This window comes from Convolutriloba macropyga, chromosome 3 (assembly GCF_964194025.1).
Source record: "Convolutriloba macropyga chromosome 3, txConMacr16.3, whole genome shotgun sequence".
In the NCBI taxonomy this organism is placed as follows: domain Eukaryota; kingdom Metazoa; phylum Xenacoelomorpha; order Acoela; family Convolutidae; genus Convolutriloba; species Convolutriloba macropyga.
This window is the reverse complement of record NC_134470.1, coordinates 36,985,480-36,999,287: the sequence shown is the minus strand read 5'-3', so window position 1 is coordinate 36,999,287 and position 13,808 is coordinate 36,985,480. Positions and strand designations below refer to the sequence as shown.

Here is a 13,808-nt window from a genome sequence, read left to right as displayed (position 1 = left end):
TTCATTTTTTCAACTCAATGGATTTTAAATTCTTTCATTATTTGAATTACGCAGTATATTGAATACAGTCAAGTCAAAAGAGCTAAATAAAAAGAAACGGGATAAACTGATCAAGCCGGGACATTAATTCATAGTGCATTAGGTTAAGAAAGTCCATTAGGACAATTGCTAGCCTTCATAATTATTAAGCATAATAGCTTTCAATATTAGCAGCTCAATTAAGTATAGTTTAAGAATCTGACTGAAACTGCACACCGAATGAGAACACTTTTTTAAACTCAGGAAAAAAGTCTCAATTTTGATCTCTTCTTTCTTTTTCTGTATCAATCCCTATATGCGTCAAGCGTGTCAACGGCGGCTATTTTCCAACAATCTACCGGCTATGGGTTCTCTTGTGGCCAGGGACCCTCGTGGGAGCCAAAGTCCCGTAGTATTTTTTTGATGGAAATTCTCCTTCATGGGCAATTTTTGCGTTCAGTTTTGCCCCAATTTTGGTATTTTCTGATGTCCAAACAGAAGTCATATGACCATAGTTTGGCCTGTATTTGCAAAATTACGAGAGTAATTTCCATCCCAAAAACTGTCGCCAGGTGTTTCTGAGACCGAATCAGTCAATTCGGGTAATCCTTGTCTCTAAAACAAGCAAATAAATTCAAAACAAACTCTTTCGGGTTGATTTTTTTTGTTTCAAATATAGTCCTCCTTTGCAAAGGAGTAACTCAGTCTACCATCTCCTACCCCCATTTTTTCACTTAAAAAACTGATCATAATGGGTACCGCCAGCGAGACAATACACTAATGCACAACACTTGACCGCCCGGTGCAAACTCTCGACCAGATTTTTGCTTGATCTAATTTGCTCTTATCCGGAAATTAAGTCTTGCTAAAACAAAAGCGATAGTAAAATCGGGATTAGCGGGGCTCTGATAGCTGAGTCGTTGCTTCAGTCCAGCATGCAGCATATATTTGGCGCAGAGCACTCCCTAGCTCGATTTATTTGCACCATTAAAATTTATCTAAGCTACAGCCCCTCCTAATTAAATTGCCCTGCATGTAGTTCGAGAGCAATTTGTCCGACGTTAGTTGGTTTGTTTTCTGGCTGCGGTTCCAGTATGAGATTATCAGAAACACACTAGGAATGAAAGAACTTTGCCTTGAGAAGTTGGAATAAGCAACAATTTAAAAGCCGAGAATTTAAATGTGAAATTTATAGAAATTAACAAGTTGGCTTGTAGAAAAATTATGCATTTTAAGGAGCGTATTTTAGTTTCTATAATTTTTTTGATGTATTCGTGTTTTGGCTGCCACTTTGTTTGTGGAGTTTTGCTGTATAGCAGTATTTTTTGTTTGTGTAATTTACGGAGATTGGATTATATTGAGGCGCTGTCTTTTTACGACTCGAAGAGAAGTAAAACACAATCGACAGAATTGTGTTGAAACAGGATGTAAAAGGCGATGACGCTCGTGAAAGCAAGTGTTTAAGGTAAAATGTTTGACACCAGTGAAAGGCAGTTTTTGAGAGAGAGAGAGAGAGAGAGAGAGAGAGAGAGAGCGAGAAGCAGGTGAAAGATATTTCTCTATGCTAGTAGAAGTTTATGCTCATGCGAAGTATTTTGGCCTGTATTTGAAAAATTACGTGAATAATTTCAATCGCAAATACTGTCGCCAGGTGTTTCTGAGACCGAAGTCAGTCAGTTCGGGTAATCCTTGTCTCTAAAACGAGCAAATAAATTCGATTCAAACTTTTTCGAATTGATTTTTGTTTCAAATATCGTTTCCTTTGCAAAAGAGTCACTCAGGTCTTGTTTTTGGCGGGCTTGCGCCTCAGCATGCCTCTTCTTAAAGATTGAGAACTGGTCGCAATCCTTGAAGTTTTGCTATCATCCTTGAGAAAGAAAGATTCTTTTTCAAAATCTGCAGGAATCTAAATAATCAACGTAATGACAGCGCCTGAAGGGCTACCATCTCCTACCCCCATTTTTTCACCTAAAAAATTGACCATAATGAGTACCGTCAGCGACAAAATACACTAGTGCACAACACTTGACCGCCCGGTGCAAACTCTCGACCAGATTTTTGCTTGATCTAATTTGCTCTTATCCGGAAATTAAGTCTTGCTAAAACAAAAGCGATAGTAAAATCGGGATTAGCGGGGCTCTGATAGCTGAGTCGTTGCTTCAGTCCAGCATGCAGCAGATATTTGGCGCAGAGCACTCCCTAGCTCGATTTATTTGCACCATTAAAATTTATCTAAGCTACAGCCCCTCCTAATTAAATTGCCCTGCATGTAGTTCGAGAGCAATTTGTCCGACGTTAGTTGGTTTGTTTTCTGGCTGCGGTTCCAGTATGAGATTATCAGAAACACACTAGGAATGAAAGAACTTTGCCTTGAGAAGTTGGAATAAGCAACAATTTTAAAGCCGAGAATTTAAATGTGAAAGTTATAGAAATTAACAAGTTGGCTTTTAGAAAAATTATGCATTTTAAGGAGCGTATTTTAGTTTCTATAATTTTTTTGATGTATTCGTGTTTTGGCTGCCACTTTGTTTGTGGAGTTTTGCTGTATAGCAGTATTTTTCGTTTGTGTAATTTAAGGAGATTGGATTATATTGAGACGCTGTCTTTTTACGACTCGAAGAGAAGTAAAACACAATCGACAGAATTGTGTTGAAACAGGATGTAAAAGGCGATGACGCTCGTGAAAGCAAGTGTAAGGTAAAATATTTAACACCAGTCAAAAGCAGTGAGGATAAAATCAGATTCTTTTTGCTCATGCACTATTTTGAGAGAGAGAGAGGCAGGGAGGGAGAGAGAGAGAGTGAGTGAGAGAGAGAGTGAGAAGCGGGTGAAAGATATTTCTCTATGCTAGTAGAAGTTTATGCTCATGCGAAGTATTTTGGCCTGTATTTGAAAAATTACGTGAGCAATTTCAATCGCAAATACTGTCGCCAGGTGTTTCTGAGACCGAAATCAGTCAGTTCGGGTAATCCTTGTCTCTAAAACGAGCAAATAAATTTGAATCAAACTTTTTCGAATTGATTTCTTTTGTTTCAAATATCGTTTCCTTTGCAAAAGAGTCACTCAGGTCTTGTATTTGGCGGGCTTGCGCCTCAGCATGCCTCTTCTTAAAGATTGAGAATTGGTTGCAATCATTGAAGTTTTGCTATCATCCTTGAGAAAGAAGGATTCTTTTTTTCAAAATCTGCAGGAATCTAAATAATCAACGTATTGACTGCGCCTGAAGAGCTACCATCTCCTACCCCCATTTTTTCACTCAAAAAATTGATCATAATGAGTACCGCCAGCGACAAAGTACACTAGAGCACAACACCTGACCGCCCGGTGCAAACTCTCGACCAGATTTTTGCTTGATCTAATTTGCTCTTATCCGGAAATTAAGTCTTGCTAAAACAAAAGCGATAGTAAAATCGGGATTAGCGGGGCTCTGATAGCTGAGTCGTTGCTTCAGTCCAGCATGCAGCATATATTTGGCGCAGAGCACTCCCTAGCTCGATTTATTTGCACCATTAAAATTTATCTAAGCTACAGCCCCTCCTAATTAAATTGCCCTGCATGTAGTTCGAGAGCAATTTGTCCGACGTTAGTTGGTTTGTTTTCTGGCTGCGGTTCCAGTATGAGATTATCAGAAACACACTAGGAATGAAAGAACTTTGCCTTGAGAAGTTGGAATAAGCAACAATTTAAAAGCCGAGAATTTAAATGTGAAATTTATAGAAATTAACAAGTTGGCTTGTAGAAAAATTATGCATTTTAAGGAGCGTATTTTAGTTTCTATAATTTTTTTGATGTATTCGTGTTTTGGCTGCCACTTTGTTTGTGGAGTTTTGCTGTATAGCAGTATTTTTTGTTTGTGTAATTTACGGAGATTGGATTATATTGAGGCGCTGTCTTTTTACGACTCGAAGAGAAGTAAAACACAATCGACAGAATTGTGTTGAAACAGGATGTAAAAGGCGATGACGCTCGTGAAAGCAAGTGTTTAAGGTAAAATGTTTGACACCAGTGAAAGGCAGTTTTTGAGAGAGAGAGAGAGAGAGAGAGAGAGAGAGAGAGAGAGCGAGAAGCAGGTGAAAGATTTTTCTCTATGCTAGTAGAAGTTTATGCTCATGCGAAGTATTTTGGCCTGTATTTGAAAAATTACGTGAATAATTTCAATCGCAAATACTGTCGCCAGGTGTTTCTGAGACCGAAGTCAGTCAGTTCGGGTAATCCTTGTCTCTAAAACGAGCAAATAAATTCGATTCAAACTTTTTCGAATTGATTTTTGTTCCAAATATCGTTTCCTTTGCAAAAGAGTCACTCAGGTCTTGTTTTTGGCGGGCTTGCGCCTCAGCATGCCTCTTCTTAAAGATTGAGAACTGGTCGCAATCCTTGAAGTTTTGCTATCATCCTTGAGAAAGAAAGATTCTTTTTCAAAATCTGCAGGAATCTAAATAATCAACGTAATGACAGCGCCTGAAGGGCTACCATCTCCTACCCCCATTTTTTCACTTAAAAAATTGACCATAATGAGTACCGTCAGCGACAAAATACACTAGTGCACAACACTTGACCGCCCGGTGCAAACTCTCGACCAGATTTTTGCTTGATCTAATTTGCTCTTATCCGGAAATTAAGTCTTGCTAAAACAAAAGCGATAGTAAAATCGGGATTAGCGGGGCTCTGATAGCTGAGTCGTTGCTTCAGTCCAGCATGCAGCAGATATTTGGCGCAGAGCACTCCCTAGCTCGATTTATTTGCACCATTAAAATTTATCTAAGCTACAGCCCCTCCTAATTAAATTGCCCTGCATGTAGTTCGAGAGCAATTTGTCCGACGTTAGTTGGTTTGTTTTCTGGCTGCGGTTCCAGTATGAGATTATCAGAAATACACTAGGAATGAAAGAACTTTGCCTTGAGAAGTTGGAATAAGCAACAATTTTAAAGCCGAGAATTTAAATGTGAAAGTTATAGAAATTAACAAGTTGGCTTTTAGAAAAATTATGCATTTTAAGGAGCGTATTTTAGTTTCTATAATTTTTTTGATGTATTCGTGTTTTGGCTGCCACTTTGTTTGTGGAGTTTTGCTGTATAGCAGTATTTTTCGTTTGTGTAATTTAAGGAGATTGGATTATATTGAGACGCTGTCTTTTTACGACTCGAAGAGAAGTAAAACACAATCGACAGAATTGTGTTGAAACAGGATGTAAAAGGCGATGACGCTCGTGAAAGCAAGTGTAAGGTAAAATATTTAACACCAGTCAAAAGCAGTGAGGATAAAATCAGATTCTTTTTGCTCATGCACTATTTTGAGAGAGAGAGAGAGAGAGGCAGGGAGGGAGAGAGAGAGAGTGAGTGAGAGAGAGAGAGTGAGAAGCGGGTGAAAGATATTTCTCTATGCTAGTAGAAGTTTATGCTCATGCGAAGTATTTTGGCCCGTATTTGAAAAATTACGTGAGCAATTTCAATCGCAAATACTGTCGCCAGGTGTTTCTGAGACCGAAATCAGTCAGTTCGGGTAATCCTTGTCTCTAAAACGAGCAAATAAATTTGAATCAAACTTTTTCGAATTGATTTCTTTTGTTTCAAATATCGTTTCCTTTGCAAAAGAGTCACTCAGGTCTTGTATTTGGCGGGCTTGCGCCTCAGCATGCCTCTTCTTAAAGATTGAGATTTGGTTGCAATCATTGAAGTTTTGCTATCATCCTTGAGAAAGAAGGATTCTTTTTTTCAAAATCTGCAGGAATCTAAATAATCAACGTATTGACTGCGCCTGAAGAGCTACCATCTCCTACCCCCATTTTTTCACTCAAAAAATTGATCATAATGAGTACCGCCAGCGACAAAGTACACTAGAGCACAACACCTGACCGCCCGGTGCAAACTCTCGACCAGATTTTTGCTTGATCTAATTTGCTCTTATCCGGAAATTAAGTCTTGCTAAAACAAAAGCGATAGTAAAATCGGGATTAGCGGGGCTCTGATAGCTGAGTCGTTGCTTCAGTCCAGCATGCAGCAGATATTTGGCGCAGAACACTCCCTAGCCCGATTTATTTGCACCATTAAAATTTATCTAAGCTACAGCCCCTCCTAATTAAATTGCCTTGCATGACGTTCGAGAGCAATTTGTCCGACGTTAGTGGGTTTGTTTTCTGGCTGCGGTTCCAGTTTGTGATTATTAGAAACACACTAGGAATGAAAGAACTTTGCCTTGAGAATTTGGAATAAGCAACAATTTTAAAGCCGAGAATCTAAATGTGAAAGGTATAGAAATTAACAAGTTGGCTTCTAGAAAAATATTGCATTTTAAGGAGCGTATTTTAATTTTAATAATTTTTTTTTGATGTATTCGTGTTTCGGCTGCAAATTTGTTTGTGAACTTTGCTGTATAGCAGTATTCTTTGTTTTTGTAATTTAAGGAGATTGGATTATATTGAGACGCTGTCTTTTTACGACTCGAAGAGAAGTAAAACAATCGATAGAATTGTGTTCAAACAGCGATGACGCTCGTGAAAGCAAGTGTGTAAGGTAAAATGGTTAACAACATCCAAAAGCAGTGAGGATAGAAAGAGATTCGTTTTGCTCATGCACTATTTTGAGAGAGAGAGAGCGAGAAGCAGGTGAAAGATTTTTTTCGAAGCTAATTCTGTTGCGTTTTTATTTGCTCTCGAAAAAAGTATGAAGCAATTTTTGTGAACATATTGGTCTTAGTTTATGCAAAATTGTTGCTTGACCATTTTTGCGCTTTTGTTCTAGAATATTCTGTTCTTTTGCACGCTTCACTTGTTCATTTTGAGTGATTTCAATTGTTCTCATTCGGAAGTGGAGTTTTTTGCTAATATAAAAGTGGTTGTAAGCGGTGGAGTAACAACGCAGCTGTGGCTTAGTGATTAAGATGTCTGACTGCTATCCTGGAGGTCGCGGGGTCAAACCATTATCAGGAACAAGTTTTTGCTCCCTTAAAAAATTGGAAGCTACACCCCCTCCAGCCTGTCGTTCTAGGGTAATTCATCCGACGTTAGTTGATTGTTTTTACCTTTTGATTGATATTATTTATTTTCAAATTGTTTTTGTTAAAGAAAATGTTTAAATCATGGTCTTGTTTTTATAGTTTTCGGCTTTCTTGAGCTCTTTTCATTGCTCTTCGTGTTAATTTTTCTGGGTCTAGTAGCTAGAATTGGAATTTGATTGTCTGTCAGGCCAGTTCTCTTTAGAAAATTTTTTAGTGTTGAAATTGTTTAATCAATCTCAAACAATGTTAGTAGCATTTATATTAGTCTTTTTATGCAATTTTCGGCGTGACCGGTTTTTCCTCTGACCCCTTTAACTTTTCGTTCTCAAAAAAGAATAAACAGGTAAAGCCCAGAGGGCATTCAGTGGCTGAGCAGCTATCTTAGAGCTTTGTGCCTTACCTCCACCACGTGGCGCTCTGGACCCCGTCTTGTCCATCCCTCCCAAACCACCAACCCCTCCCCCCCTCACCGCTCGCTGGTCGTTTGAGAGCAACACGTTAGTCATTTGAGAGCAACACGTTAGTCGGTTATTTTGCGTTTTTGGCTGAGATAGCGATAGCTGAGCGGAGATAATATGACGTTGCGCTCATTTCAAAATGACAGCGTTCGTTAATCCATCAATACATATTTTGACTAAATTGCGTGCGTGACTTCAGTTTTAAATTTATTGCAGCGAGTTGTTTGTTCATTCGCGTGAATAGTTTTTGGTATCTAGTATCTTACCTGTCTGGAAATTAATTCTCTTATCTCTCAAATTGGTTTTCGCTTTTTTAAATTAGAGGATCTGATTTCAATTCAAGTTTTCTAAATCTAACTGAAGGTTATTTGAGGGCAGCTTTACATACATAAGTTTAAATCAATGACATGGATCACAGCAATTTTCTATCAAAAACTATTAATGATTTTTTTCAGGTCTCGATCTTTTCATTTGGCTTTTGGGACTACAGGTTTATATAGCTATTACAGCTTTTTCTGGCAATCTGCCAGATATGTGGTGTTTGGTGAAAGTTTGGTCTTTTGGTCAGTCATAGTGCCAACACAAAGGGTACCAGAATATCTTACTAACACATTGGTTGGGATGTCGCAGCTTGAAGAGAGTTTTGTATAAAAAATGTTGTTTTAGATTGAATTTTAATTCATTTTTTGCCGTTTTTTGGTGTTTTGTTTCTGCTTAGTCTAACATATGCGACGCCATTGATTTGTCCGAAAAAGTTAGCAGAGTATGCTAAGAACAATTTTCGTTGCATTCGAAATATCTTTTTTGTTTCGATATGGAATGCCTAGGTATTTTCACTGAACAGCTGCAGCTGTTTAATTCACGTTCGACAGTTTATTCCGACTTCTTTGGGTTTTCTAAAATAGAAAACCTTTGTCTGTTCTTTGTAATGAGTTTTGAAGTATTGTAGTGGTGATTTGTAGAGTGAGAAAAAGTTGTTTGAACAAAAATTGGTTTTTCGGTAGTGTTTTTTCAGATGGGGCAAATTTACTTCTCGATTCACGCTCTTGCGAGTTTTTATTGGGTTTTTCATTAGTATTTAATAATTTTTTCCTGGTCATTTTGAGGTCGAATTGTTTGTTCTTCCCTATGAAACCCTGCTTTTTTTTCACTCCGAAAAGCTCAAACGAGTAGCTTTGGTCACCTAGCAATTTCGCTCTTCTGCTTCTTTTTATCTAACTGACTATTTTGTCAATCCTTTTAAATAATAACTGCTTAATGAAGTCTTTTGAAATTTAGGCTTTTGCATTAAAAATGAATTAAGGCGTTTTAGCGGGAAAAATATTTCCAAATATAAAATATAACTAAGGAATTTTTAAAAGTTTTAATGGTTTGTATCTGCAACTCCATCACTTTATTTAACTGTTGGCTCTCGATAGTATACGGCTAGCAACTTTTTTAGCAGCTATTTCGGCGATCCGCCTACAACGTTTTTTTTTTGTGTGAAGAAATATGGATGTTCTCTGGCTACTCAGAGTGTTCAAAATGGAGAGCAACAATTAATTAATTATTAATAGCCGCACTCATCACAGCTGGCTATTATGGCGCTCCTAATTACGACTCGAAGAGGAGTACTGGATTTTTTTTTAAATCAGTGACATCTTTTTTAGAGGATGTGTTTTAGAAGTCAAATACTGCACGTGAAGAGAAGTTTTTAGGTCAATGAACAAAAGTCAAGCAGAGAGAGAATATAGAGTGACTTTTGTTCAAGTATTATTCAGAAATTTTTTGGTCACATGCGGCTTTTTCAAAGCGGTTTTTTAGTTTTAACTATAACTTTTTAGGATAACGGTGTTTGTTTCTATCAACTAAAGTGTTATTAGTGCGTTTGGAGGCCTTTTTGATAATCTATTCTTTTCTACTACCCAGGGGGTTTGTTTGGTTGAACGTTGTAATTTTAGTGGTATAGGTGGTCTTTTGATTTAATAGATATTAATTCTGAGTGGTGTGTGTTAAAAAAAATGGGGTTCTTTCAATCTTGGTTTTTGCCAATTTCTAGGTTTTTGCCAATTGAAGTAGGATTTTGGCAATAGTTTTTCTTGGTCACTATTTAACCTAGAACTGTTTTATAAGCATTGATAATAAGAGTTGAAAGTTCAAGGTTTTATACGTGACAATTTTACTGAAATATATATTGTATTTTCCGATTTTTTGATTGCCGTTTTTTGTTGTTGTTTAGAGTTTCACTGATTGGCTAGCGGAAATTGAGTAGTTATAAGGCGTGATATTGTTTCAAACTGCTTTAAAGTCAATTGAGAAAAAGGTGTTTAAACAGATATTTGGTTTTTGAGAGCGAATTTTCATCAGGTGCGGCACTTTAACTTGTTTTTGCTGTTTTCTCTTCATTTTCTCTACGATTACTTTTGAAAGGTGATACGGGTGTTCCAATAAAGCATAGTCGCAGTTGTTCAAAACCCACAAAAGGAGGTTGCTGGTTTTCAAGACTTAGATGCTATTTGACTTATTAAAATATAAGTGATTTTTTGGATTTCGCTTGTTTTTTGCAGTTCTTTGTTTTTTTTATTTGGTCTCATAAATGAGCTTTCTCAATTGCTCTCTGTTGAGAATAATTCATATAAAATGAATGATTTGAACAGAAATTGAACCGTTTTATCGAATTTGACAAAACTTGTTTTCAACAAAGTTAAACGATTTTTGGTTTCTTTTATCGCTTTTTTATCGTTCTATAAAAATTTATTTCGCTTTACCTGATTTTGCCGCTTTTTGGACATTTCGCCCTAAATCTTTGTTACTTCTCTAAGCTAGTTTCACTCATCTCCTATTCTGCTCAAAGTGCTTCTGAACAGCAGTTTCTCAGCAATGTGAACAACGTCGGAATAAAAATGAACTACGTTAGTATAAGAAAACGAAATCAAATACACAAGGGATCAACCCATAAAGCCCAATTTTGGATGACCGTTACTTGAACTTTTTTCTTATAAGTCTAAGTTGCTATCTCTAATGCTTATTGGTATTGATACTAGCCCCTGTATCCTCTTACTCAGAAACAGGAGTATGCTGAACTACGAAATTACATCAAAATAGTTTGCACTTCAAAAATGTTTTTGTACAAAAATCATTTTTTCGTTTTTTTTTGTTCTTTCAATCCCAATCGTTTTTCTGGCAATCAACGATGGCAAATGTTTCATGGCAGAATGTGGATAGTTTAAACGCTTTTGAGTCCACAGAAGACGAGGGTAGTGTGCATCTGTAAGAGACAGAAGAACCACCGGTAGTTTTAAATCTCGCCCTTGAACGGGTTTTTAATATCAAGCGCTCTGTTTTAGTTACATGAGCTTTCACCGGTTAGTGGTTGAAGTGTACAAAGTTGACGATGGAAACTGTTCGGCTGTTCTAAAAGCAATGTTTGAACGAGTTGAGAGACATCGCGACAGTCTGAGAGACCTGAAAGCAACATTGAGTGAAATATCGGGAAAGGTGGAACAAATTCACAGGAAATTTGTGGTCGACAATTATTTGCAGCAGGATGTAAGGGAGTCAGAACCTATGGAACAGATCACAAGCTACAAGTAAGTTCACAACCTAAAGGGAGAAGGCAATTTTTTGTCATTGGTATCCATTAACTGGGTATAGGTGTCCATTGTGCAGCCGTCTTTAGATTAAAAGATGTAATTTCAAATTCAAAAGTGATGTGATTAAATTTAGCTTACAAGTGTGACATATGCAGATATGATATTTATGGTATAGGGTACCGGACCTGGGTTACATTTGTTTGAGCATTTAAAAGTTTGAAATTGACTGAAGATACTGTCAAGTGTGACGTATTTGTTTTGTCAAGGTAATTTGGCTTCTTTTTGTTTAAGCGTTGGAGTGATGACTGGAATTTGCTCTGATGCGGTGGATCTTCTGAAGAGTTTTGAATTCAGAGAGAAAAGGAGATCTTGTCAATCAGGTATCTAATTAGCTGAAAAAAAGTTTATAGATTAGATAAATGTCATTTATCTGCGTGAAGTTGAAAAATTCGTATTTGTTCTCTTTTGTTCCAATTCGACAATTTTTGAGCCGTATTTTATCCTGGATTTTCGGATGATCAAATTTTTGCCGACCAGTATCTTTCGTAGAGACAAACAAAGTCTATCGTCGAAGAACTGATGATGAACAGAATCGCTCACGGAAGAGACAATGTTAAGTTCTAATTTCAAAACGGAAACCTATTAAGTTTTCCAATTTTCATTCTTATCGTATTCTAGCGCTGTCGATTTCAGATCACTGGGATACGTATATTAGTTCAGCCTATCTTTGATTTCATCTTAATGTTTCTGAAAAAAAAATTACTAGGAAAGCAAAATGTTAAAAAATTACTATACATTTTTGTTTCTTTTTTGGTTTACTTAGGTCACAATTTTCACATTTGACTTATCTCACTCAGTTTTTCAACTGGATGGAGTTGAGAATTTGTGTTTATAGCTGCGAAGCTGTAAGCTGAGCGTAGCTATATTGCGGTGCTCTTGGTTTTTTACAATTCAAAGAATTTGAATTGTATTGGGGGCGCTGTCTTTTTTTTTTAAAGATCTGTTCACACATTTTCATGATTTTTGAAGTCAAATTGGAGTAGTGATTTTGGTCACGCCGAAACAGGAAGTGGAGCGAAAAAGCGAATGGTTTCGCGGCGTGAATTTTTTTCGCTCTAATTTTAAAGTAGAGTGAGAAAACGGTGTTTGAACAAAAATTCGGTTTCTCGGTAGTGATTTTTTGTTCACATGCGGCAATTTCACTTTGATTTTTACGGTTTTTTCGATTGTTTGGATCGGATTTTTTTCTAAATGGTTTTCCCAATCCATTCACAGCTCTTTCTAGGCCTAGTTTTTTGTTTGAATTAAATTTCAATTTCTCGACAGTAGTTTTTTTTGTTCGCATGCGGCATTTTGACATTGATTTTTTGTTATTTTTTGTTTTTTTATCTGATTTTTTAAATGGTTTTCTCAATTCACTGATATTCCATTCTAGGTCTAGTTTTTTTTGTTTAGTCAATGAAAATTCTTTGAATTGTACGTCAGGACTTGTCCTGCTATGTTTTTTTGTTTCGTCGTCTGACGCTCTTTTTTCGTTTTACATTTGTTCACACAGCAAAGCTGAAAAAGTCAAATTTTCTGAATGACTTCTTCCTCTCACTAACGGCATTTGCGCGCGTGACGTCATTCCTCACTCACTTTAGCAAAAGTTTTAAGGTTATTTGCGTGATTAAATTTTGATCAGACGTGACTTACCTCACTCAATAAAATGACTTTTGCACTTTAAAAACTTAAGTTTAATTTGAATTTGTTTAAGGTCAAAGGAACTCATATGCGCAGTAAAGGTCCCTAATAAAAGGCTTCTGCGCAATGAATTTCAACAAGCTTTATTAAGTTATCGCTGAATGTTTTGTTACCTAGTTTTTTGAGCGGCGTCGATTTTTTTTTCAATTCAGTTCGGTATCTGTTTCTATCTCTATTATATGACACGCAGGTCTATTCTTTCGCAGCTATTCCGGCAATCTGCTGGCTATGTTTTAATTTTAAGTAATCCCGTGAATACTGCGAAGGTCGTAAGAGCAAAGTAAAAAAAAACGAGGTCAACCGATGAAGCAAGGTCATTAAGTCAAAGTGCGTTAGGTTATCAAAGTTCAAAAGAGCGATTCCCAGTTGGTTTTAGTTTTAATTGTTTTTTTTGTGCACAAAATGGGATAGACAATTAAAGCCCGGGATATTAAGTCGCTAAATAGTTCTAGAGCTTTCATAGTCTCTTAAGTACACAATTCACCGAAGCTGCCGAGAATGCAGAAATTAATGGCATAAAAACAAAGTTTGTTGTTTAGACCCCAAATTCCCAGGGTTGTCTGTGTCTAGTTGCGTTTTGTGCTTTTTGTTCTGTAGTTGTGAATTTCGAAGAAATCAACTTCGAAGTTTTAAGCTGTTGACAAATTTTGAAGTTTCCTGCGCCAATTGTGATTGAGTGTTCTTTTTTAGAAGTATTTTAAAAAAAGTAATTACTGCTGCATTGCAGTTTTTTGATGTCGATTAGTTGGCCACTATTTCCAAAAGTCCAATAAAGTTATTTTGGATTTCGAATTTCTGGCTTATATATCTGGTATTATGGAAGCAAATATTCGTTATTGCTCTTGAACGAAGTTCGTAGCAATTATTGTAAAAATGTTGGTCTTTTTTATGCAAATTTTCTGCTTGACCATTTTGCGCTTTCCTTCTACAACATTCTGTGACTTCTCAAGTGACTTTTTCACGCTTTGGTTCTTCATTTTTGAGTGATCTCTATTGTTCAGGTAGAGGGAGGTAAATGGTTCAA

At 36.7% G+C, this 13,808-nt stretch overlaps 1 protein-coding gene across 1 annotated transcript in view; it reads left to right on the top strand.

Moving 5' to 3' along the window:
* The window catches only part of LOC142336181 (uncharacterized), a 545,590-nt gene that overhangs the window by 496,960 nt on the left and 34,822 nt on the right, over positions 1-13,808 (top strand). The window contains exons 11-12 of the mRNA XM_075384812.1: positions 10,796-11,038; positions 11,333-11,421. Coding sequence (XP_075240927.1) covers positions 10,796-11,038; positions 11,333-11,421 — 332 coding nt within the window. The remainder of the gene's footprint in view (positions 1-10,795; positions 11,039-11,332; positions 11,422-13,808) is intronic.